General features: G+C 43.5%; 1 protein-coding gene across 17 annotated transcripts in view; it reads right to left on the reverse strand.

Moving 5' to 3' along the window:
• Window positions 1–26,467, reverse strand: part of SGMS1 (sphingomyelin synthase 1) — a 216,020-nt gene that overhangs the window by 6,028 nt on the left and 183,525 nt on the right. For all 17 annotated transcript variants that reach the window (XM_075935077.1, XM_075935069.1, XM_075935074.1 and 14 more), the window contains 2 exons: window positions 7,533–7,650; window positions 2,098–2,251 (listed from right to left, as the gene is read on the reverse strand). In XM_075935077.1, coding sequence (XP_075791192.1) covers window positions 2,098–2,251; window positions 7,533–7,650 — 272 coding nt within the window. The remainder of the gene's footprint in view (window positions 1–2,097; window positions 2,252–7,532; window positions 7,651–26,467) is intronic.

Raw genomic sequence — 26,467 nt, forward strand, 5'->3', positions numbered from 1 at the left:
GTGATACTATATAAGGTAGGGTATGTCTACACTACCCTCCTAGTTCGAACTAGGAGGGTAATGTAGGCATACTGCACTTGCAAATGAAGCCCGGGATTTGAATTTCCCGGGCTTCATTTGCATAAGCAGGGAGCCGCCATTTTTAAAACCCCGCTGGTTCGAACCCCGTGCAGCGCGGCTACACGGTGCTTGAACTAGGTAGTTCGGACTAGGCTTCCTATTCCGAACTACCGGTACACCTCGTGGAACCCACGCTGCAGGGGGTTCGAACCAGCGGGTTTTTAAAAATGGCGGCTCCCCGCTTATGCAAATGAAGCCCGGGAAATTCAAATCCCGAGCTTCATTTGCAAGTGCGGTATGCCTACATTACCCCGCTAGTTCGAACTAGCGGGGTAGTGTAGACATACCCAGAGTGTGAGAAAAGTAATAAATAGGGATATTTTGCAGAGATGTCTGGAGCAAGGTACAAGGGAAGGTAACAAACAGATGTTACGAAACACATAAGGTAATACAAAAATGTTGAGTCTACAAATGTCAGGTTACTTTGCTTTAACTCCCTTTAAGTGGCTATGGGGATGGTAGAGACTCTCACTGCTGACACTGGACACTCATGTATTTGAGTACTTGTAACCACAGAGTTATAGCCTTCGTACTGTGCCTTGAAAGCAATAAACCCATCTGAATGCATCTGTCACTGAATTGTGCATGTGGTCTTTCTTTCTGGGTACAGTAAAACCTGTGTTATCCAGCACGCTCGAGGATTAGGGCATTCCGGTTATCTAAAAATTCCAGTTATCTGAGGGTCCCATCAACTAAAAACCAATGGACAATAATAGTAAAACTCAAGTTTTTAATATTGGTAGTTTTGTAGTGTGAGGCAGTTGGTCTCACATTTCTATTTTGAGTTAAAGATGATTAGTACTTCTTCAATAAAAATTGTTACGCCAATCATGGTAAACCAAACCAGGCCTGTGACAGTACTGTGGCTGCAGGCAATGCTGGTTAACAAAGTTTTCTGGTTAACAGAGTGCCGGATAACAAAGGTTTCACTGTAGTACCATTGAGGTTTGCTGAACCAACTCTGTGCTAAGACAGCATACACAGAGCGCAATATGCATTAAGGATGTTAAATAATGATTAATTTACTAGTCGAGTAGTTGATGGGATTTCCATTGACTATTTGACTAGTCAACAGGCACTTCCGCGTTCCTCCTTTGAAATGTACAAGGACCCAGCAAGGGCTCTTCTGCATTTCAAAATTGCAACACCGCCTGCAGCCTGGTGCCAGCAGGAAGTCCTGCTAACTCTGGGCTCCACGTGGGAGCTTCCGCTTTGAAATGCACAATAGCCCTCTTGTGTATTTCAAAGTGGAAGCGCTCGCGTGGAGCCCGGAGTCAGCGGGACTTTCCGCTGGCCCCAGGCTGCACGCGGCGTGCCAGCTTTGAAATGTACAAAAGTCCCCAGCGGGGTCTCTTGTGCATTTCAAAGCGGAAGTGCTCACATGGAGCCTGAGGTGAGTGGGACTCAGACTCCCCCACTGACCCGAGGCTCCATGCATCGCTGCTGCTTTGAAATGCATGGAGGTCAGCTTGGGACTTTGCAACTCATCCCGGGATCTGTGCAGCATTTCCCTGGAACCCAGGGTCAGCTGAGGAGTCCTCAGCTGATCCCGGGCTCCACTTGGCATTTCAAAGCAGCAGTGCTGCACAGAACCCAGGATCAGCTGGGGACTCCGGGTTCTGTAGAAATGTCGCAGGGAGACTGGGGTCAGCTAGGGAGTGCCCAGTTGACCCCGGGCTCCACGTGGTGCTACCATTTTGAAGTACCCTCTCTTCTTCCCCTTTGCTGCCTCTATCTGCCTCGCTTCTATTTTTAATAAGAACGAATAATGCAAGTATGAATCATACAATAGTGTTTTATTCCCTTTTCACCTGTTTTCCATATTCCATGAAGCATCTATTATTGTCTTACATTACTGAATACACTTGAACAAGCTGTTTTTTTCACTTTAATTCTAGTAATGGATCAAGATAGCAAACATTTTTAGTCATTAGTTATATATAAAATTGAAGTCCATAAACAATGCAATGCACTCACACTCTTTGATAAATAAATACGTAAGTGTTAACATGACTGTGTGGCCACTGTAGAGATAGTCACCGCACATGTTGTGGGAGCCTGTGATAGACAACCCCCCACCGGCAAGCAATTTCATTATCCTCCTCAGGTGAGACTCCCAATCACCAAAGAGCTGGAGGAAAAAGAGAAGAATATATTTAACCAAGGTTATTTCATACTACATTAAAAATATGAAAGGTTAAAGATTATAAGAGAGGGCATTACTCTACTGTATGTCAAGCATTTCCAATACAATGTCCAACAAGTCTGACTTCCATAGATGCTAACAGGAATTGAGGATGCTTACTAATTATTGTGATCAGGCCCTTTAACTTGGTAACTTCGCACAAGACATTAAATGAGAAAAAAAATTGGTTCCAAAGATTCCTACCAAATATGTCCAGGGCAAAACAATGAGAATTTAAGACTACAATACATAAAAATAGTGACAAAATAATGGAATTGTTTTGGCCAAATGGCATCGGCAAGATGGTGTCAGCTGGCGGGAGCCTGATGTGGCCAAAAAGCCTAACCTGCGGTTTTCAAAGGGGCAGCGTCCTTTTTCTTTTTTTGCTCAACAACTCTGGCTGCTGGCTGTGATACTGGATCAAAGCGGTACTGCCATTACATCTAGCAATTAATATGCCATGACTTTAGAGTGATATCAGTTATGGTAACACTAAAAGAGGAAAGAGGAAAAAATTTTCTCTGGTATTTATAAATATTTGTAAGTGCTCCCATTTAAGACGCTCTTTTGCAGATGTTTTGCTGGCAACAATAATGTTCATTAATGTAAGGAAAAATGATTCTAGTGGGAGGTCTTTAAATTCAGGTAATTGTTTACTTTGCTCAATGGGAGCTACAAGACTGCTTCATATGCCTTGTACATATAGTGTGGAAATGTGAGAAAGCAGGAAAACAATTCCTAGCAAAATAGCTTTTCTATCATCTTTATAGGTCCATAAAATAGTGGTCACTCTTTCTCATGGATAAATAGCGAAGGGATTAATCAACCAGGCAAATAATTGTACAACAACAGAAAATGTCTTCCAAATGTAGCTTTTTTCCCCCTCTAAGAATGAGACAGAACCCAGAAGCTAAGGTCAGGCAGTCAAAATAACAAACTGAGACTTAAAGATTAATCAAATGTATATAGTCTTGCCTAAATCTAATCCCTACAATAAATTAGGAACCCCTGGAGCTGACAGCTCTGAGTTGAGGGCAGAGGGAGTGTGGCAGTGAACCTTTCTGGGTCCTGCAAATTCCCTGATTTGAGACCAGTCAGGTTCCAAATGTGTTGGACCAGGGACGTCCAACCTGTACTGCATTTCTAGTTCTTTTGTATCATCTTTACAAGTTCACTCAAAGATCAGCAAGAAACATAGGATATTGACCTTATGTTCAGTGAGTGCTAAACAACGACACATTCGATCACTGTGTGGGCTGTCCATGTCCCTCTGGCTGTGGAGCCAGGTCACCTATGCACAAGTTTAATATAATTCAATGTTTTCTTCATCGGGATGCTGAGCAGCTCTCAAACAGAAGACCAGGAAACACTATCACTTATTGACTATTGTCCGCTCTTTCCAGCAATGCAGAAAAACTGAAGGGTGATGCCTTAGCTGTCATTTGAGGAAAGCCAATCTGTGAACTATCTATCTATACCCTCTCATCTCCTCAAAGAAGGAAAATAAAACCATCCCTGTCTACATTACACTCCTCTAAAGAGTGACTGAAAAAAACATTTTTTCAGGTAACTATTTTGCAGTAAGGACAGAGAAAGAACAATTTACCCAGTGGTGTTTGGCTTGTACAAAATTCCCCTGCCTGTCACAAGTGTGCAGATGCACTGGGATGAGTAAAATGTGTAAGCTATGTCAAGAAGCTGGGGAGACTAGCTAGAAAAAAGAAGAAAGACAGTGACTGCGAAGAAGTGAGATTAATGAAGAAGAGTAAAAAAGGAAAGATGTAAGAAAAGGAAAGATAAAAACAGAAGAAACAGACGACACAATGCAGAGAAAGTGAGGAAAGAAAAATAGATGGAGGGGGAGAAAAAGGTTAAACAGGGACAAGCAGGTAATGAGAACTGAACAATGGAAGAAGCCCCACACTGCCTCATTATGACTATTAATGACTGCAATATGAAGAAAAAATATGATGTGAAAGACAGGAAAGAAGTTAGAAAAAGGCAGAGTTGTGCAGTGCGTGTGTTTTTTAAAAACACATTTTATTAACTAAAAAGATGATTGCCAAAGTACCAAAGTGCATGTAAAACCATAGTCAAACAAATCCATAAAACAAATGAATTTATAAGTTGTGGAAAGCTTGCTTATAATACTTAAGCATTCAGTCACAATGTTACACATATTCCACATTCTGCCAAAGGATACAGACAGATGAGACTCATCCAATTCACACTGACATGAAACGATTGAACTTTTCAACAATACTATAATTTATATTTACAGCAGATACAAATGGCAAAGCATATAGGTTATGTTCTTTCATCTGGGAAGTACAAGTTGGAGTTAAGTTTCAGCATTATAGTACCTCCCTGCCCCGGGTCTGAAGCAACTAACAGCGTACAGGATTCTCTTATCTCTGGTGAAGTTCTGGTTCTTCTGAGGCTTACTATCTCCCATAAACTTCAGATAGGCCTCTCTAACCCCAAGCAAAAGTTGATATCAGGATGATCTTTGTCCATCTTTTACTGTTAGCCTTTCCTCTCATTGTGATTTTTACTGTTGACTCTGTCCTCCATGCTGCCCAGAACACATGCACCGAGCACCCATTAGTCTTGAAATTGTGCTTCCCTTTCCTAGCAGCACTGGCTACTTGATAAGGCTTCTCTGGCTCTTTGGAATGGGTTTCACTGCAAGCAAACCACAGGCAGTTTGACTGTGAAATTTAAATGCACACACATTAATTTGTTTCAATTCAAACAGTAGGTGGAAGGGCCAGGTGGATTTCCACATATCTGACTGGATTTCTCTCTTCCTCCTGATATTTAAACTATCATGAAATGAATAATTTAGGCTCAAAAATACTTCTAGATAGTTTTGTTTGTTTAAATTTTGCTTTTTGGAATGCACCACATGACATTTAAATAAATGCATTACCAAGCAAGATGCTAAACAAAGGTTTTACTCCTCCCAGAAAATTAATAAGTATTTTATGGAATGTTCATAAGATATTGGCCAGGCTGCTCATACCTGGACAGCAACTCATATATTTTCCTTTATTCAAAATAGGCCACTAATAGAAGTAAAGGATTTTAGTTTACATTTTGTTGCAAGCATAACAGGGGCACATTAGATTCTTATCTGATTCAAAGAAAAGACTGTATTTCACACCTACAAACTTTAATTTTTAAAGAGGTTCACATCCTAAAGTAACCATAGTAACCATTTAAGAAATAGGCAAAACATGTACTGTTTGAATTAGTTACTAAAGAATATATTTGTCTTCTGAAAACTAATATTCCTTAACTTTAGAGTTCATTCTTGTTTTAAAAACTCAACGAAGGCATGAATTGTACTTTTCATATAGTTCTAGGATTAAAGATCTGTTTGGCATCTTTCCTGGTGATGATAAAAACTTCCTGCATTACCCATAAAAGCCTATATGCTCACAAACGCCTAATCTTCTCTTTCAAATTATGTCTGATGAAGTTAAGGAAATGACAAAGTGATTTTGGGAATTAAAAGTATAGTTATATTGCTTATATTTTATAAGGAAGCCCCATAGAAAGATCAAGAAAAGCTAATCAACCAAGCATAGCATAGGTTAGTCCTTCTCATAAAGGTGACTTAAAATGTTGGCAATTCTAATTTCTGTTGAAATAAATAATGTTCCTTTTCTGAAATGGCACATTTACTCAAGCTTGAAATTACAGTATCTGGTTTCTTTTTAACTTATAGTGACTCACTATTTAACTGACTGATCACCCATTTTGCTGATTTCTTCTTCTCATGTCCCTACCCATTCTTCCATTTACACAGGCTTATGTCTCCAAGCAGCCACATACGGTTTGGCAAAGTCAACAATGTCGTCAAATAAATGCTAATTTCCATCATGGGTCAGCATACACACTGGAAAATTTTTTCTTAGAAACCAAATGTTTTGGGTTTGTCTACTTTGAGACCATTTAGGCATTTTTCTGCCCTAGTGCAGTTCCCCCATAAAAGAACAGTTGCAATAACAGTGTAAACTAGACACAGTGGTGTTGGATTTTTAAGATTCCCATTAACTAATTCTGCTCTGCAAATGGAGTTTCACCAATAGAGAAAAATGTGGATGAAGCCATAGAGTGTTTGTATGGCAGAGGTTTTAAGTAGGGTGATTACACAAGAGTAAGCGAGCACTATACCTGCCTACAGTTTTTGTGGTTTCAGGGGGTAGCCGAGTTAGTCTGTACAGGTAAACTGAAAAAACAACAAATAATCTGGTAGCACTTTATAGACTAATAAAACATGTAAATGGTATCATGAGCTTTCATGGGCACAGCCCACTTCTTGCTCATGATACCATCTACATGTTTTGTTAGTCTATAAAGTGCTACAGGACTATTTGTTGTTTTTTCAGTTTACAGTTTTTGTGTCGCTTAAATTACAGTTTTTGTGTCGCTTAAATTATATTGGTTTCAAACTGGATGAGTGAATTGGTACTGTATAATCCCCTGAGTACAGATGCAATTACACCTACATAAAAATATTTATGGTAGGATAGCTTAGTCTTGCAAACATAGGGGAGTAAGGAGAGCTGGTTGGGAATTTGGTGTCAGAAAATCATTAAGTCAGAAAATTTACTGACCACAAAAATCCATTTTTTTTGTTGAACTAACTTGTAACAAGACATTCCAGTTGAACTCAATCAGGAGAAATGAAACATTGTGATTTCAGGAATGCTGAAAGGTTTTGTTTCAATTGAAAAAGGAGAAACCCTGTCAACATATCTGAATTTAGCTGTTTTGGAATATGTAAAATTTTCTTTTCAAATTGGGATGCAAACACATGTGCTGAAACACATTTCCTATGGGATGGAAATTTCAAATTTTGCCTAGCTCTTAAAAGAAGCTGCAGTGGTATATGACACCTTTATATCAATAACTGCATCTCACTATAGGACGTATAAAACTCCACTATCTCAAAAAATACAGAAGTAAAAGTCACACTCCCTAATCAAAACAATAATAAACCAATACAAAAACTGTAAATTAGTCCTCAGAAGTGAGTGCTTTCCATCTTTGGATGATTAGCACTATGGCTGACAAAGTTGCAGCATCCACAATCTATGAAAAAAGTCCTTGTCATTTCAACTTGAAATGAAGAGGTCTGTTCACAGCTATTCATGATCTCTGGAGTACAGGAGAAGAATAGAAGCTACAAAATAGAACTACGGTGAGAAGAACTTACCTTCGGAGAACACTTGAAATGCATGCCAGGTACTGGGAGTGTAGTTACGTACATTGTAATACATCGATACAGGTATAGTGTCCCAACTATACAGAAAAATCTTCTGCTAATAATAGACCTGGAAAACAAGGAAAATATGAAATTCTAGGAAATAAATTCTACCAATATTTGTCTAAAACATGAAAGGAATCAGTCTAGAATATCAAGTTGCTAATTCAAACTCAGTAACTTTAATAATACTTTATGCATCTACATTAAGGATGTTAAGGACTAGTCGATTCCTCCCCCCAGCTGCCTCTATCAGATAGAGGCAGAAAGGGGGAGGGGGAAGAGGGAGTACTTCAAAGCGGTAGCGCCACACAGCTGATCCCCAGTTCAGCTGTGCGGCGCTGTTCCTTTGAAATGCTGACTCAGCCCCTCTGGGGCTCTCGTACATTTCAAAGAGGAATGCGGAAGTGCCTATTGACTAGTCTAGTGAATTAACTGCTAGTTAACATCCTTAATCTACATTAGCTTTCATCTAAAAATATTTAAGAACTCTGTAAACAATAATATATCCCCACAGTATATATCCCCATTTTACAGGTGTGTAACAAGTACAGAATGTAATTAAGATAATACAGTATCTCAGTGCTAGAACTCAGTATAAACCCAGAATTCCTGCCTTTTAGTCCTGTGTTTTAAACATTGACCCATGATCTCATGCTACCACCATCTATATTTTTGAGAAAGTTTATCTGTCTGTCTGTCTGTCTAAGAACTTCTCCTAAACGGTAAGAGCTAGGGCTAGCAAATTCAGTATAAAGCATCCTCTTATCATAACTTAAAGCAGCATAAAGGCTTGGCTGTGCCAGGAAAATGGGATATGCTTGGAATGGGATTGCTTCTCATAAAAACACAACAGAAAAGAGACAAAATCACCAGATCGAGGATAGCCCTCAAAATTGACATAATTAAGTGAATGTTGAAAGAGGGCTCAAGGAGGGGGTGCCTCACCCTTCACCCCCAGCCCTGGAAGCTTCTTACTTAGGCTGGGGGAAAGGCACTTCTTCCCTACCCCACCCGTGACTTCTCCATGCTGGAGCCAGAAAAGCCCCTCCCCCAGTATGGCTGGGGTAGTTCTCTCTTCCTGGGTCAGCCTGCATACACCCTCATCTCCAACCCCACCCCAAAGCATGCACACTTTTATTTTATTTTCCAAAAAACAAAAATTGAGTTAAGAATCCGAGCAACACAGGGTAAATCTGCTAGTTTCTTATAAATACAAAAAACCTCCTACTTTAAAGTTAGAAAACAAAGTCACTCCATCTTTACTCTTTCTCACAAGCCATATTAAACTAGTAAGCTTAAATCTTGGTAGTATTTGTGCAACCCCGGAGCAATATTAAAGATCCTAAACACTGTATCTCCACAATATTAAACTTAGAGTAGATTAAGAATCAGAATTAAATTTGCACTGAATAAAGCAGCAAAAGTGAAAACATTTTCATTACAAAGGGGTTGTTTTAAATGAAATAGCTAATATGACCAAAATTATCCAAAGAAGCCAAATTCCTTTAGTCTCTGGAGAATATTTCTGCATCTATGAACAGCGCAAAAGAAGCAAGTCACATTAGATTTATTCATATATATTAAAAATGCTACTGCAATCCAAAATACAGAAATACAATTATTACAAAGCTGAATTAGACCAACCAGGTTATATACTCTAACTGGAAGCTCTTTGAGATGTGTGGTCTTTATCTGTATTCTGCACATGCATCTGAGTGTGGACGTTTTAGTAAACAGTGTCATTTGGCTCATCTATGCAGGAACATGCAGCGGGTCTCCTTGTGCTTATGACTGAGGATATTTGAGGTAGTACTGATCCCTCAATTCCTCTTCTCATTGTGCATCTAACTAGACCTGAAGTTGAGGGAATAGAGAGTGGGTAGTAGAATACAGATAGGAAGTAGAAGATAGACCACTTCAATGAATGAAAAGTCATTTGTTTTCTCATTAAAGAGGTTCAACTCATCAAAGGGAAGGTCTTGGGTAGTATTCTGCACTTCTCTGGGAAAGCCTTAGGTTTGCAATCAATAATCCCTCTTCATAACACTACCAGTGGCCAAGCTTTTGGATGTTGTATGTATCTGTTATATCAACTTCAACCTAGAGAGTTCTTTTTGCCACTAACTTGCCTTCTTTTAGAAAGAAGATGAATTGGATTCTGTCATCTGGGAAAAGTTTGTCCTGAAAGCCGGTCAGACTCAAATAATTACTGAAGTCCTAAAAGATCCTGGTCATTGGCAATGTGGAACTGCAAGCCTAGAGATGAGAAGACTGTTCTCTACAGGAGGTCCAGTCTCTTGGAACCCTTGTCTAACAGAGTGGGCTTTGGCTATTGTCCTTTCAATAGCAGCTTGTACATCTAGGGAGTCAAAGGCAGGGCAGCAGAACAAAAAATCAGCATCCTTTGCCAGAACAAAATACACCTGCTAGGTGTGGGGGTAGAGGATAATAGGGTGTGCCAAACTGTGGCATGAACTGGGAGGATCAACTTGTTCCCTGAGGTTGCAAGAGATCCAGCACTCTGTGCTGTGGGACTCTATCTTCATTCAGAGGTACCCAGAGGAAGCCAATTATTGATGGTCCCTCTGCACTTCAGGACCTGGTATTGCATATGGAGGTGATGGAGAAGAAAGAGAGACCATCACATGTGGGTAACAGGAGATTCCTGTCAGAGCTGCCAGTACCTCTGGTTCTGATCCAACATCCTACCCCTCTCTCACCAACTACTGGTGAGAGGGAGAAGACTGGAAAGATTCCTCTGAGGGTCCTGGGATTCTTCTATAGGGATCCCATGGTCCCAAATTAGGGCAGGAAGAGGGGCCAACTGTTTGAGGGGAACCCCGTGGCATGAAGTACCACTGGTTCCTAAGCAGGTCATAACTATGAAAACAGTGATCATAAGTTCTGGATCACCTGTCTGGACTTGGCTCTCTCTAGAGGGAAGATGGAGGGGCTGACGCCTAAGACTGATCTAAATCTGAAGACTGCTCTTACTGAAGTGGCAGAACCTGACAGTGGTAAGTGAAATCGTTCCTGGGACACTAAGTAGTATCAGATTCCAATGTAGTTAAGTCTCTCAAGAGGGCTGGGACAGAGAAGAAGGGGTGACTGCAGGTAGGAGAGGAATACATCCTTTGGTGCTATATGAGTATTTGAATATCCAGGTGTGTGGAGGGGGAGGGAGGGGGGAAGAGGGGCAGAAGGAGGGGACTGGCTCTGCTGGGTTCTTTGAACAGATGAGTTGGTAGTGAGGAGCCTAGGCTCACATTCAAAAAAGGTAATGGTGAATCCTTCATTTTCATTTTATACCCTCCAGTCTGGATTTCTTTTTAGCACAGATGATTCATTGAGATCTGCGAGTGAAGGCTCACAAAGGGTTCAGGGAAAGAGCTCATCTCTAATGGACCATCCTTGACAGGGTTCTGTCCTTGTATCATGAGAATGCCTATTACTCTCACAGAAAGTCCTGAAGGAAAAGTCTTTGGGCTTCAGACTGAACACTCTGCCCCTACGTGTGTGCTCATTTATTGAGGCTGCTGTATAGAGGGGTTCCCCAGATCAGAGAGGGGCCTCTGAGCCTTTTCCAGTAAGAATTTCCTAAGTTGAAGCCCAAAGACTTTGTGATTTATTAGTGGGAAAGAGCAACAAACACTGCACTTTAAAGAAATATGTGTCACACAAATATGACAATAAAGACATCTTTGGGATTAGTCATCGACAGAAAAGACCCTAGGCAAGAGAGGCAGTTTTTCAAGACTGTGACTGTGGGGATTGGCCCAGATTGCAGGGAGGTAATACCGGGTCCCAAGAAGCAAAACATACAAATGACACTAAAGCGATAGCTGTACTTAGGTAAAAAGAGTAACTATTTCCTATTTTCTCTACAGGATTTCTGAATGAAGCCACTGGATTCCAACTTAGGCCATATGGTGATAAGGAACAGAGAGGGCGTAAACCCACTTTGCCTCTTCTACTCTTACTGAGAAGCACAAGGAGATCAACTGCATATGTGCTGATCAACAGACACTCCTTGTTAAAATCTCCAGACTCAGGTGCATACTGCATGTCTGTACCCACATGTGGAATTCATATAGGAAGCAGGAAGAAGAACTGGAGGTTTAAATACAATAGATGCACAGTGGCCTCATGAAAACATAGTCACATGCTACAAACTTTACCCCGTAACTACACTTGCAAGCTTTACCTAGGCAGGTTTGTGTGTGCAAAACTGCAAATTATCTACCACCCTAATTTGAATGCAAATTCATGTTAAACATGAAACACAGGCTTTGCAGGTACCAACTGCATACAAAATACAACCACAACTTTGCTTTCTGCTGCCAACTTTCAATATGATCTTCAAAACGTGGTGGTAATAACAGTAGTAGTAACTATAATAACAGTAGCAATAATATTAAATATTAGCTTGCATATATATAATCCATCATGATTAAAGTCCCACTGTGTTGGGTGGTGTAAAAACAAAAATAAACAGTCACTCTAAGGTAGTGTTCTTAAAAACAACAGATAAAGGGTAATGGAAAGAAACTTAGCATAGAAGGAATCTGATGAAGACACGATACAGGTTGCACCTCTAAAATCCTGGATTCTCTGGTCTGGCAACATCCGTGGTCCAGCATGACCACAGATGTTTCAGGATCAGAGAGTCTCGGCACGCTGCAGGCAGTGGGGGCTCAGGAGCTGACATGTGGTTTAGTTGGGCTGCGAGTAGGGAACCAGGAGCCGGTGCATGGCTCAGTAGGGCTGCGGGGAGAGGGTGAGGCAGCAGTTGGCGTACAGCTCATCTGGGCTGCAGGGGAAAGAGGCAGGGAACTGGTGTGTGCCTTATCTGGGCTGTGAGGAGAGGGGAGGGCAGGGAGCTCACAACTGGCTGACAATTTGATTTTTAATGGTTTTTGTCGGAGTCAATTAGTTGTAGTACTGTTGCTCTGGCTACAGCATGATTTAACAAGGTCAGATCAATATTACAAAATTATTGTAAATATGCTGCTTTGTTAGAAAGATTTCAAACAACATACAGTAAACTTCCTATAATCCGGCACCTTTAGGACCCAGGGGGTACCGGATTATCAGATATGCCGAAATATCGGAAGGGGGGGCTATGAGGAGTCTGGAGTGGGGGAAATGGGGGGGGGGGCGGCGCTGTGGGACCTACCTGGCAGCACCTCAGCTGCTCTGCCCCAGACTTCCCCAAGTCAGCCGCTGCTGAAACTGACCAGCAGCTGACTCCGGAAAGCCTGGGGCAGAGCACCCCAGCTGCTCTGCCCCGGGGTTTCCGAGTCAGCCCTGGGCAGAGCAGCTCCAATAGTGCGGCTGCCTGGAACACTTCCGGATTCCGGTGGTGCCGGACTAGCAGGAGTGCTGGACCACTGGATGCCAGACAACTGGACTTTTACTGTATCTTGTGCACATATAATGTTCCCAGCAAAGAATGATTACTTCCTCTTAAAACAATAAATATTTTTGCCAACAGGAATACACCAAAGAAGGCTTAAGGTTGTATTATCAGACTATAGCTCCATGAATTTAACTACTGCAAGCTCGGGTAGTGGAATGGGCATTATTTCATTATTGAGATCAATGTCACCTAACAAACAAACATGTTCTACTCAAAGCTATTTAATTCAACTATATATGGCTCTTTTATTTGTTTTATTTATACTAACTGGCTTAGTAGACTATAGGGAAAAGACATAGTCTGTAACACAGAATAAACTGTAAAAGGCAATAGGAAGTAAAAGTTCAATACCATTATTTTTCTGAAGCTGCAAATCCTAACAACTGCATCTCTTCATAGCAAGATAGTATACCAGAGAAGAGAAAAATCAGACATTACTTTTAAGATCCTAATTAACAAATAGCTATTAATTTGTAATATACTTCTAAGACTAAACTGTAAGGAGGTGCACTACCATTTAATGGGTGCTATGAATTGTAAGTATATGTTTAAATTAGACATGGATTCTACAATCCTTGCTCATACTGAGTAGAGTTGTGCCAATTCATTTTTTGGCTTGCTAATGGTTCTGAAAAAATAAATACAAATTTGGCTTTCATCATCATCAACAACAACCACCACCGCCATGGGCTCAATGCCTGTTGGTGTCCGATGCCTCCCTCACTATTTCCTTCCATCTTTCCTTGTCCAGTGCGGAGTGGCTTAGTTTCTTTAGACTAGCTCTGCACCAATCTACTCTATCATCTACTCATTCTCTGTGGGGTCTGTCTCTCCTATCTGGACCATCTATTATGCTGAATATCAGAGTCTTAACTTTTTGCTCGTCATTCATTCTGCAGATAAGCCCGAATAGCTGTAACTTCCGTTGTATAACCTTCTGCAGTAGGTTCTCTTTCAGCTGTATCTTTCTATGTAATTCCTCGTTGGTGACCTTCTGCATCCATCGTATTCTCATGATCTTTCTATAACAACTTCTCTCAAAAGCCAATATCCTTCTCTTTGAATCTTTCGTTATCACCTATGTCTCTCATCTGTACAACATGCTGCTAAATACACACGTTTTCAAGACGCTCAGCTTCATTCCTAAGCTAATCGCTTTACTTTTCCAGATCTTATCCATTGCCTTCAATCTGATTTTGGTTGAATATAAATCATTTGTAGCATTTTAAATGAACTGAAGAGTCCTGAAAAAATTAATGTAGGGTTGAACAAAATGTTTAATGTGGGCATTTTTAATAAAAGAAAAGGAAATGAAGGCTTGATTCACAAAACCAAGATGGTGCCCCCTTTATATGCAGTAGCTCAGGGTATGTCTACACTACCCCGCTTGTTCGAACTAGCGGGGTAATGTAGTCATCCGCAGTTGCAAATGAAGCCCGAGATTTGAATTTCCCGGGCTTCATTTGCATGAAGCTGGCCGGCGCCATTTTTAAATGCCGGCTAGTTCGGACCCAGTGCCGCGCGACTACACGCGGCATGGACTAGCTAGTTCGGATTAGGCTTCTAATCTCTGGGAAGATGCTTATTCTCTGGGAAGATCCTGTGTGCTGCAATCTAGCCCCAGAGACTACAATTCCCATGAGCTCTTGAGGAAACTAGGAAGGAAGTGACTTTTGTTTTTGGGATCTGAGTCTTATGTGTGTGGAGGGAGGCTCAGCAATCTGTGAACTCTTCCCTTTGTTTTTGGGGAAAAAAGGAGCCAGGCTACTGCGGAGGAGTTTGATCCAGTCCAGGAGCTGTTAGGTTGCAGCTACAGACTTGGGGTACGTCTAGACTACATGCTTCTGGCAACAGAGGCATGTAGATTAGACTACCCGGCATAGGAAAATGAAGCGGTGATTTAAATAATCGCCGCTTCATTTAAATTTAAATGGCTGCCGTGCTGAGCCGATCAGCTGTTTGTCGGCTCAGCACAGTAGTCTGGATGCTCAGCGGTCGACATCAAAGGCATCTGTCGACCTCCCACGTATGCCTCCAGAGGCATGTAGTCTAGACGTACCCTAGGACTAATAGCCTTTGAGACTGGAATCTAGCAGGCTACTTCTGATTGCCCTTTGGCTCTACCTGTGGCTAGAAGCTACTCTGCATTCAGCACACAGAAGAAGACTAGAATCATCCACTCCAGCTGCAAAATCTTCAAGAGCACCCACACAAGCAAGTGTATGGTACTGTGAGTTCTGAGGAGTGGGATAAATGGTGGCAGTGCACATACAGGATAGATAAGTTTCCTATTATTTCTGTGTACTTTGTTAACTGTTAATCTGTTAAACCCTGTTTCTTTAAGTTGATAAGTAAAGGTTGTTCATTCTAATGTAATCTATTAGATGTATATAATCTGTAGTTGTTGTTCTGGAGATAGATCCAGATTATTGCCAGAATAATTTTATTCCTGGAGGCTCCTAAGGCACACCATTAAGTGTGTACAGGGCCAGCCAGGTGGAGGCACTGCAATTGTATGTTTTTTATGAGCAAGGGACAACAGCATGGGGGTGGATTGGTTTTATCCAACTAAACAACATCACCACTGGGATACTCAGGATCTCCTTTTATGTTAAAACCATCAGGTGCCCAGGCACACCTGTGAGTATGACCTGCTCCCGAGTAACCCGGGAGGAAAAAGGGAGTTACACTTCTATTTTCAGAGCAGGGGCCAGCAGGACCAGGGACATTACCCTAATTCACTTCAGCAGACCACCCAGCTGGTCATGGGTGTGGTGGGAGGGGAAGGGCACAACCAAAAATTATAACTCAAGGTTAGGAGGCAGGGGACTCGGCTCCAAAAATTTGAAAACAGAAGGGTACAGATAGGGCATAGCTAGGGGCTGTGTATAGCCAGGAAGTAGCTCGAGGTATAGAGATGGGGTAGCAAGGGGCTGTGCAGGCAGGGGGTGTTTGGGGCTGTGTGTGGCTAGGGAGTAGCCAGGGGAGCAGAGATGGGGGTAGCGAGGGGCTGTGTAGGCAGGAGGTTATCCAGGGGGCAAGCAGAGTTGCTAGGGGCTGAGTACAATCAGGGAGGTAGCCCAGGATGGGGTAGCTAGAAGCTGTGTGCTGCCACGGGGTACCTCAGGATGCAGTGATGTGATAACAAGGGCCTGTGTGCAAGCAGGAGGGCAGCCTGGGGGAAGGGGCAGGCAGGAGGTAACTAGAGGCTGTGTGTGCCCTGAGAGTAGCTAAAGGATTCCTCTGTGGCCCCTGTTCCCTGAGGGCTCTGCTAGCCGTGAAGCTGGGTTCCTCAAGCCTGCAGCTCTTACTGGCTGTATGAGCAATGGAGGTTGGGAGCTATGGGGAAGCTTCAATCTCCTGCTGGAAGGAGAGAAGGAACACCAGCCTGCCTGCGCCTGGGCACCAGCCAGAGGAGCAGCTGCCTTGCACTGCCCAGCTCTGGCTCCCCACTTCCAAACTAGCCAGAGCCGGGGAGAAAGGAAGAGTGAGTTAGTCCCTGGGATTGGCTCCCTGGCACTGAAATTTTGGGGGAAATATCCCCAGTTCCCTCAGCTCTGCCCATGGGCTCTGGGGACTTCTGCTGCATGGGGAGCACCGGGGATTTGGGATTCAGCCCTGCCACTGCAGTTTCAGTATGGGGGTGGAAAAAGAGGAGCAGAACTTCAACTCCTTGGCTTCTGCAGGGCTTGGACATTCAGCCCCACAGCTCCTGTTGCATTGGCGGGAGGGGTAATACCAGGGCTCAGGGCTTCATGGGGAGATACACTGGGTATAGGGCTTGCCTGAGAGAGAGAGGCATGCTGAGGATGAGGGCTTTAGCTTGGGGGATGGGTGATCCAGTTATTGGGGCTTCTGCCAGGAATCAGGGCTTCAGCACTGCAGCTCCTGTGTTCCAGTCCTGTGGGGGTCCCCAGACCTTGGGCATTCAGTCCTGAAGTTCCAAGCTTTGATGGGGAGTAGAGAGAATACCGGGATTAAGGCTTCAGTCCTGCAGCTCCTGCTTAAGCCCTGCAAGGGGCTTTGGGGTTCAGGAAAAAATGGGTTGTGCTACTCCACTGAAACCCTGCTTAGGTGACACACACCCCTACTCCCCCCTCTAGGGCTGCTTCTCCTTCTAGCTGGCTTTGCCTCTTCCCATCTCTCCACCCAGCATCAAACAGGAGCACTTCCCGCCTGCTCTTATTGGCACCAGCAGCAGAGGAGGAACACCGACTCTGCTGGCACCAGCCAGGGAGCAGCTTCCCCATGGCTCGGACTCCTGCCTCTGCCCTGGCAGGGTCACACACAGGCAAGGAGAGAGTGAGCTGTGGAGCTTTTCTGGAGACTTGCTAGAGAGCCCTGACACACTGCCCATGGGCTCTGGAAGCTTCTCTCCCACAGAGAGCACTGGGCATGCAGGACTCAGCCCTGACACACCCAGCTTGAGCCCCAGCACTCATGGCTTAGGAAGTGGGAGGGGGCAAGGATCATGTCTTCAGCCTGAGGGTGCTGGGAATTCAGGGGGATACCATGAATCAGAGCTTCAGCCTGGGGGCATGTTGGGATTTCAGTAAGATGTGGCACCAGGGATTGGGGCTTCAGTCCCACAGGGGGTGTTAGGGATTGGGGCTTAACCCCACGGACTGAAAGGGCTGGCAAGCCTCCCTTGAGAAACCCTGCTTTAGGGTGCACAAGGGGAAGGATAACACACCCATCACTCCCCCCTGCACACTCTTACTCCTCTATCACACACAAGCTGCCCTCCTCCCACTGCTGGGGAGGGAAAATACCAGCCCATGGGCTGGATCTGATGGGCCCCATACGTTGTATTTCCCTGAGCCTCCACAGGTACAGGTAAATCACACTGGCTGTAGATCGCTGTTCCTGGACAGTGGGGGCTGCAATCGCAGTACCTGCAGAGGTGCAGGGAAATATAGTGGCAGTGGTCCATCGGGGGCTAACCCTGGTGAAATGTCACCATTTTATTGCCCACTCCTGTCCTACTAGCTTTCTCTCTTTCTGCCTCTGCACCCTGCTTGGTGGCCACTGCCTGCACACTTTCACCTACCAGACACTAACAGGAGGCTGCTGTGGCTGTGCTAATACTGATTGTCCACCAGGGGGAGCCCCCGAGCAAAAATACTAGACAATTTGCCCAGTTTTTTTAAAAACAGACCTGCAAGAGGGCTTAAATAAGGGACTGTCCCATTAAAACAGGACAGATGGTCACTCTATCTCAAATAAGTCCTTCTGTTAAATATATTTAGGATGAAATAGATTTATTATTAGGGCCTTACCAATTTCCATTTTTAAAAGGCAAATGTCATGATTTCAGATCTTTAAACCTGAAATTTCATGGTGGTGTAACTGTAGAGGTCCTGATCCAAAAACAAGTTGTGCGGGAATCGCAAAGATATTGTATGGGGGTTGCAGTATTGCTACTCTCACTTCTTTACAGCTGCTGGCAATGGCACTGCCTTCACAGCTGGTCATCTGGAGAAAGGTAGCTTCTGGCCAGGAATCAAGTTCTGAAGGCAGAGCTACCACCAGGACTAGCACACAAGTAAGGATGGCATGGTATGGTATTCCCACCCTTACTTCTGTACTGCTGCCTGTAGAGCTGGGCCCCTGGTCAGCAGCTGCCTCTCTCTGACTGCTGGTGGGGTACTACCTTCAGAGTTGGGCATCTGGCCAACATTACAACCATGTTCTCCAGTTGCCCAGCTATGAAATCAGCCCAGAATTAAGGGTGGCAATACCATGACCCTTATAAAAAAAAACCTTTTGATCCTCCCTGCAACTCCCTTTTGGGACAGGACTCCCAATTTGAGAAACACTGGTCTCCCTGGTTTTATCTGCATAGTTTAGAGTAAAAGCACACAAAAGGCCAGATTTCATGAGAGGACACCAAATTTCACAGTCCTTGATGCATTTTGCATGGCTGTCAATTTGGTAGTGCCCTATTTATTATGGTTTACAAAAGTCAAAGAAATACTGATTCATGGGGGAAGCATGTCTATATAGTTGTTAGATAAGTTGTCAGGTAACTTGGACCCCAACACATTTTCTGGTGTTAATTCACTAAGTAGCTTTGAGGAAGGTTCTGATTGAGCAAAACATTTAAAAACATGATTACTGTCCCTAAAAAGGGATGCTTTTCTGAACTTCACCCTGGACTCATGCCTCATATTGCCTGTGCAAAAATGGAGATAATGTTTAAGCAACACATCCACATGCCATTTGAGATATTAACATGCAACCTATGGCAATATATCAGAGGCTTCACAGTTATCTTCACTATTCAGGGGAATAGTTATGTCTATGAATACTTCTTTTTTCTCTCTGTAGTTACTCTATCATCCCAGAAGGTCAGGAATTACCTCTGGCAATTTGCCTGAGAATAATCTAAACTGTCTTTTAACTACTAACTGCTATAAAGGTAAAAGGCAATGAAGAAAGTTGTATTACAAATGTCCTAATTATGATGTCAAAGATTTCTGGTCTCTTTAGAAGGCTAATCACTGGATTGAGCCAAGAAGGTTTTGGAATACTCACATAAATGTCAGGTTTTTTAGTTCTAGAATCTTCTTTGAAAATGCTCAATTAGTTATGGTTCTATAGGGAGAAAAGTTTAGCCACTCTAGGAGGCAGCCAACTCCAAGAACCGTGATTTCTCAAGATATAGCAGCCACTATGGAGGCCAAATTGTGGATGCACATGTGCCTCAGATGCACAAAATCAGATTTTTTTTTTGTCAAAATCAATGTGCCTCCTTGTGATCCTGTGAGGTCAAAATGACAGAGAGATGGTCCAGTTTCCTCACCATTCAAAGGTTGTGATAGCTAAAGACTTTGAAAGTGGGTATGAAGGATGGGTTGTGGGATTCACAGTGAACAACAGTTTGAAAAATCACACATACTATAGTAAAAATAACTGTTTTCTTTGAAAGTAAATGCCTGTGGGTCCCACTCGTGATGTCTAGTAAGTAACAGCCCCCTTAAGCATGGTGAGAATTAATAGTCTCAACTATATGCAATGCTACACCCACATTGGCCCAAACTGGGCTAAGTAATATCAGGCCCGTTGACAGTGGAAGACAAAGGGGACAACTGACCTGGGACCACTAATTTTACTCTAAGATCACAATGCATGCTTTCCATATAGTTACATCATTCCTTAAAACGTTACCTGTACACACATCTCATAATAATTATGAGTCTTAATAAGTTATATGCTTCCTATAGCTACTTTATATGTTATGCCCTTACGGATAAATACCCTGCAAGAGTCATTTGGTATCATGAGTTTGTCAAGACAAGAGTTTGTCAGCAAAGAACAAAGGAGTCTGCCAATGGACCTCTGTGTCACATTACTTTTGTTCTTTTGGAATGACAGACTGCTCTGATGTGGACTGCCTACCCAGTGAAGCCATGAGGGGCATGATTTACTTCGGAGAGGATGATACTGTGACAAGTGGGAGAAGGGTCCTCAAATACTGTACAGGTAGTGGTCAGGTTGGGGCCAGCTGCTCCAGTGCCACGCCTGCACCAGCTCGGGTGACTTTCCACTATCCTCTTGAGGTCATTCTGCAATACTTGAGAAAAGGAATCTTTGCTTGGAGCTGGTAAGGAGAAATAGGTCAGCAATAGTGAGGAGGACTATATTTCCTCATCAGAGGGCAGCACCAAGGGATGAAATGGGCCCAGTATCTGGCAGTGCTATTAAAAAAACCATAATCTTGTACTAGGGATGTTAGATATTGGTTAACTGAATAATCGTGTAACCACATGAAATTTTAGTAGTCATACGATTATTCTATAGTCCCCAACGGGCCAGCAACCTCTGTCTGTGGTGAGCCCATGCCGTAGCCCCTGTCCACAGGGGGTCCACAGCCACAGCCCCTATCCACAGGAGCAGCCTCTATCCATGGCAAGCCTGGGCCCTGGAGCTGGGCAGGGAAGGAAGCCAGGCCAGCGGAGGCTGGTGGCTTCGCTCCCCCACGGGGAGGCTCTGCTGTGCTGCTAAGCTTTATACTGCAGAGCCCTCTGAGATCTTCAGCTGTTACCCTAATACACAATTTTAACACCACTCACACTGACACATTCAAAGAAAATAAATTATAGTGTTTGTGTGAGGGAAGAGTTGTCTTCATGTACAGGACAAAGTAACTCAGAAATCACTACTACTATACTCACATCATTAGATTTATACTGAAAATTTTATGACTATACATGGAATTATTTTGAAACAGTGTTGAATGTATAATGCTGCCAGAAGCTAAGACTGACCAAACACACAGCAGTATTCACACCCTGTGCACTAATGTAGTAATCTCGGTACACAATATGCCTTCTGAGGTATTGTTTGAAACTCAACTTGCTGGTCAGTACTAGGGATGTGAAAGTCTAAATGTGTAAATGGTTAACTGATAACCTGGAGCTTATTGGTTAATGTTCACAGTTACACACAGGCATCCGCCCCTCTCCATGCTGCAGAGATAGTAGCGTGGGACAGCAGCCAGCTCACTGGGAGTGGGGTGGCAGGCAGGAGCTGGTGTGCACCGGGATCCTGCTTAAAAGTGGTTACACAGTTACCCGAGCATGGAGCAGCAGCCAGTACACACTAGGGATGTAATCGTATAGTCAATTAACCAATAAGCAAACGCTTATAGGTTAATGCTATAAACTATACACATTTCCCTTTCCCTGCCAGTAATTTTTTAGCAGGCTGGCCAGCAGCCTGGCTCAGTCCTGGCTTGCAACAGGTCCAGGATCTACAGCTGCTGCAGCTCTGCATTTAAAGTGTATTAAGAGCCAGGCAGGCAGGCAACCCGGCTCAGTTCTGGCTCATGTTGGTTCCAGGACCTACCCCAGTTTCAGCTCTGCATTTCAAGTGCATTAAGAGCCATCCAGGTAGGCAGCCCACCTCAGTTCTGATTTGCATCAGGTCCAGGAGCTCAGATCCCCCTTAACAGGGACTGCTGCCACCTGGTGCTGCTGCCTCTCTCTCAGAAGCAGCAGCACAGGGTGATAGGCAGCCGGTCCACGAGGAGGCTGGTTTTTAAACTGCTTCCCCTCAAGGACCAGCTCCCACTTGGCAACCCGCGCTGCTGTGTTTGATACTATAGAATAGTCAATTAACCGATAAAATTTCATGAGGTTACTCGACTATTCAATTAACCGATATTTAACATCCCTAATATGCACTTTTAAGCTTCTGGCGCACACTGGCTGTTGCTCCATGCTGTGGGTGCAGGTAACTGTGTAATCACTGAGATTTTCAGTGATTACATGTTTACCCCATTGCCCCCTTTTTAACATCCCTAGTCAGTATTGTCCTAATAAAATATGTGTGGCAACTTCCTATGAGGAGCAAACAGGTCTGTTCTAAACAAAAGAATGCGTCCTTGCCTTAATTTGCATTTAAGCAATAAACAGAGTCATCAAACAGAGTCATCTACTATGGTTTGCTAAGTTAGGCAACCAAAATTTGTTTCATTTTTATCGTAACCATTTCTGAATGTTATGCCTCATTATTAGTACTGACTTAAAATCTCTCTCTTTGGAGTTAATAGACCTGTTTTATTGTTTTATATATTCCATTGTGTTTAAATTGAGGTGTCTGGGTAACTATTTAAGATAAGAGGCAAAGTGTATATTACTGTGTATAGTCTGCAGTTTAATCGACAAGTGGTTGGCAGGCTGCTTTTATTCAAACACATCTGAAAGTGGCATGCATATTGGTGGCCATTTGTCAATCCAGGTTGGAAGCTATAACTGCTAGGCACTATAAGGATAGATCTAGACTGCAGTGCTATTTTGGGATACTGAAGATATCCCAGAATAGCTATTCTGCATCTTTTGAACCAGTCCATTATTCAGAAATAGATTTTGAAATAACGGGCACACTATTCCAATGTCCCTGTAACCCTCATTTCACGAGGGCGAAGGGATGTTTCGGAATAGCGGTTTATTTAAAAATTAGATTGAAATAAGATATGCAATTTGCATTGCTCAAACCGCATCTCTTATTTTGACCTAAGGATGCAGTGTAGATGCACCTTAAGGCACCTACAGTTACAAGGCAGGGTGACAGAGCCCCTTTGCAGGTCTGGATTATACCCCAATATGTCACAAATACAAACTACAGTAAAACTCCATTGGTCCAGCATCTGATGGTCCGGCACTCCTGATGGTCCAGCACCATCAGGAATCCGGAAGTGCTCCGGGCAGCTGGACCATTGGAGCTGCTCTGTCCCCGCTTCCCTGATTCAGCCGTTGCTGAAACTGACCAGCGGCTGAATCAGAGAAGCCCGGGGCATAGCAGCTGGAGTGCTGCTGGTAGGTCCCGTAGCGCTGTCCCTCGGCTCTGTGGGACCAACCCGGCAGCACCCCAGCTGTCCCCAATTCAGCCATCGCTGAAACTGACCAGCGGCTGACTCCGGGAAGCCAGAGGCAGAGCTGCTCTGCCCCAGGGTTCCTGGAGTCAGCCGCTGGTCAGTTATGGCAGCAGCTGACTTGGAGACGCCGGGGGCAGAGCAGCTGGGGTGCTGCCGGGTTGGTCCGGTAGCGCCGCCCTTCGGCGCTGAGGGACCAACCCAGCAGCACCCTAGCTGCTCTGCCCCAGGTGTCCCCAAGAGCAACTGAGGTGCTGCCAGGTTGGTCTCTCAGCGCCAAAGGGTGGCGCTACGGGACCAACCCAGCAGCACCCCAGCTGCTCTGCCGAAGGAGTCCCGATTCAGCTGCTGTTGAAACTGACCAGCAGAAGCTGAATCGGGGACGCGTGGGGCAGAGCCGGACTATCGGAAGGGGGGGTTATGAGGAGCCTGGGGTGGCATCTCCCCCACACCACCCTAGACCCCACATAGCCCCCCCTTCCGATAGTCTGGCATATCTGATAATCTGGCACCCCCTGGGTCCTAAAGGTGCTGGATTATCGGAAGTTTACTGTACACTGGAGAACAAGACTGCATTAAATCTCTCGCCCACTGCTTCCTTTGTATATATGTAGAAATGATTTGGTAATTTACTACTTTCAGAAACAATTTAAGAATGGTGCTTAGTTAATTTACAATATAAAATGGGACACTATATAGTTTTCTTTTAGGAACAGGGCAGTCATAGAACTATAATGGAGTGTCTAGCATAAAACAGTATATTACATGGATAAAGTATGAAAAGAAAAGATCGCTCAATTAAATTATTACAGGGGCACTTTTGAAAGTTAAAATAAATGTATTTTTGTTACCATAGAACAGCAAACTTAATAACATGCTCCAATTCCACAAAGCATGATGGAAGTATGCTACAGCTTGAAAGTTTAAAAGTTTGCTTAGAAATCAGTTGAACTTAAGACCCGCATAAAGCCCACAAACCAAAATCACAGTTTTTTTTTTAAATTTTAGTCTAAAACCACTGCTTCCTGTAAACTCAGTTTTTCCATTATGATCTTCAAGAAAAAAGTCCAATGTAATGCATTTCAATCAGGTCTAAAGATGTGTCCTTTTTTCCATTCCCAGATAGATCTATGAATAATAATCAAACGATAGCATCTCATAGACTCATAGGGCTCGTCTACACTGGCCCCTTTTCCGGAAGGGGCATGTAAATTTCATGAGTCGTAGTAGGGAAATGCGCGGGGGATTTAAATATCCCCCGCGGCATTTAAATAAAAATGTCCACCACTTTTTTCCGGCTTTTAAAAAAGCCGGAAAAGAGCGTCTACACTGGCCCCGATCCTCCGGAAAAAGTGTCCTTTGAAGTAGGAATAAGATCCTCCGGAAAAGGGCACTTTTTCCGGAGGATCGGGGCCAGTGTAGACGCTCTTTTCCGGCTTTTTTAAAAGCCGGAAAAAAGCGGCGGACATTTTTATTTAAATGCCGCGGGGGATTTAAATATCCCCCGCGGCATTTAAATAAAAATGTCCGCCGCTTTTTTCCGGCTTTTAAAAAAGCCGGAAAAGAGCGTCTACACTGGCCCCGATCCTCCGGAAAAAGTGTCCTTTGAAGTAGGAATAAGATCCTCCGGAAAAGGGCACTTTTTCCGGAGGATCGGGGCCAGTGTAGACGCTCTTTTCCGGCTTTTTTAAAAGCCGGAAAAAAGCGGCGGACATTTTTATTTAAATGCCGCGGGGGATATTTAAATCCCCCGCGCATTTCCCTACTACGACTCATGAAATTTACATGCCCCTTCCGGAAAAGGGGCCAGTGTAGACGTAGCCATAGACTTTAAGGTCAGAAGGGACCATTATGATCATCTAGTCTGACCACTGCACAGTACAGGCCCACATAATCTTACCCACCCCTCCTAGAATAATTCTCTCACCTATATCTCAGATATTGAAGCTTTCAAATACTTTGAAGACCCCAAGATGCAGAGATCCTCCAGCTGTGATCTGTACCCCATGCTATAGAGGAAGGCGAAAAACCTCCAGGGTCTCTGCCAATCTACACTGGAGGAAAATTCCTTCCTGACCCCAAATATGGCGATCAGCTAAACCCTGAGCATGTGGGCAAGACTCACCAGCCAGACACCCAGAAAGTTCTCTATAATAACTCCTATCATCCCTCCATTGACCTATTTCCCACTGATAATGAATGGTCAATTAGTTACCAAGATCATGTTATCTCATCAAACCATCCCCTTCATAAACCCATCTAGTTTAATCTTGAAACCAGATAGATCTTTTGCCCCCACTACTTCCCTTGGAAGGCTGTTCCAGAACTTCACTCCTCTAATGGTTAGAAACCTTCATCTAATCTCAAGTCTAAACTTCCTACTAGCCAGCTTATATCCTTTTGTTCTTGTGTCCATATTGGTATTAAGCTTAAATAATTCCTCTCCCTCCCTGGTATTTATCCCTCTAATATATTTAAAGAGTGCAATCATGTCCCCCCTCAGCCTTCTTTTGGTTAAGATAAACAAGCCAAGCTCCTTAAGTCTCCTTTCATAAAACAGGTTTTCCATTCCTTGGATCATCCTAGTGGCCCTTCTTTGTACCTGTTCCAGTTTGAATTCATCCTTCTTAAACATGGGAGACCAGAACTGCACACAGTATTCCAAATGGGGTCTCACCAATGCCTTGTATAATGGCACTAACAACTCCTTATCTCTACTGGAAATACCTCGCCTAATACATCCCAAGACCGTATTAAGTCTTTTTCACGGCCATGTCACAATGGCGGCTCATAGTCATCCTATAATCAACCAGGACTCCAAGGTCCTTCTCCTCCTCCGTTACTTCCAACTGATGTGTCCCCAGCTTATAACTAAAATTCTTGTTATTAATCCCTAAATGCATAACCTTACACTTCTATTAAATTTCATCCTATTGCTATCACTCCAATTTACAAGATCATCCAGATCTTCCTGTATGATATCCCGATCCTTTTCTGAATTGGCAATAGCTCCCAACTTTGTGTCATCTGCAAATTTTATCAGGACACTTCCACTTTTGGTGCCAAGGTCAGCGATAAAAAGATTAA

Source organism: Pelodiscus sinensis, chromosome 8, assembly GCF_049634645.1.
Source record: "Pelodiscus sinensis isolate JC-2024 chromosome 8, ASM4963464v1, whole genome shotgun sequence".
Lineage (NCBI taxonomy): Eukaryota > Metazoa > Chordata > Testudines > Trionychidae > Pelodiscus > Pelodiscus sinensis.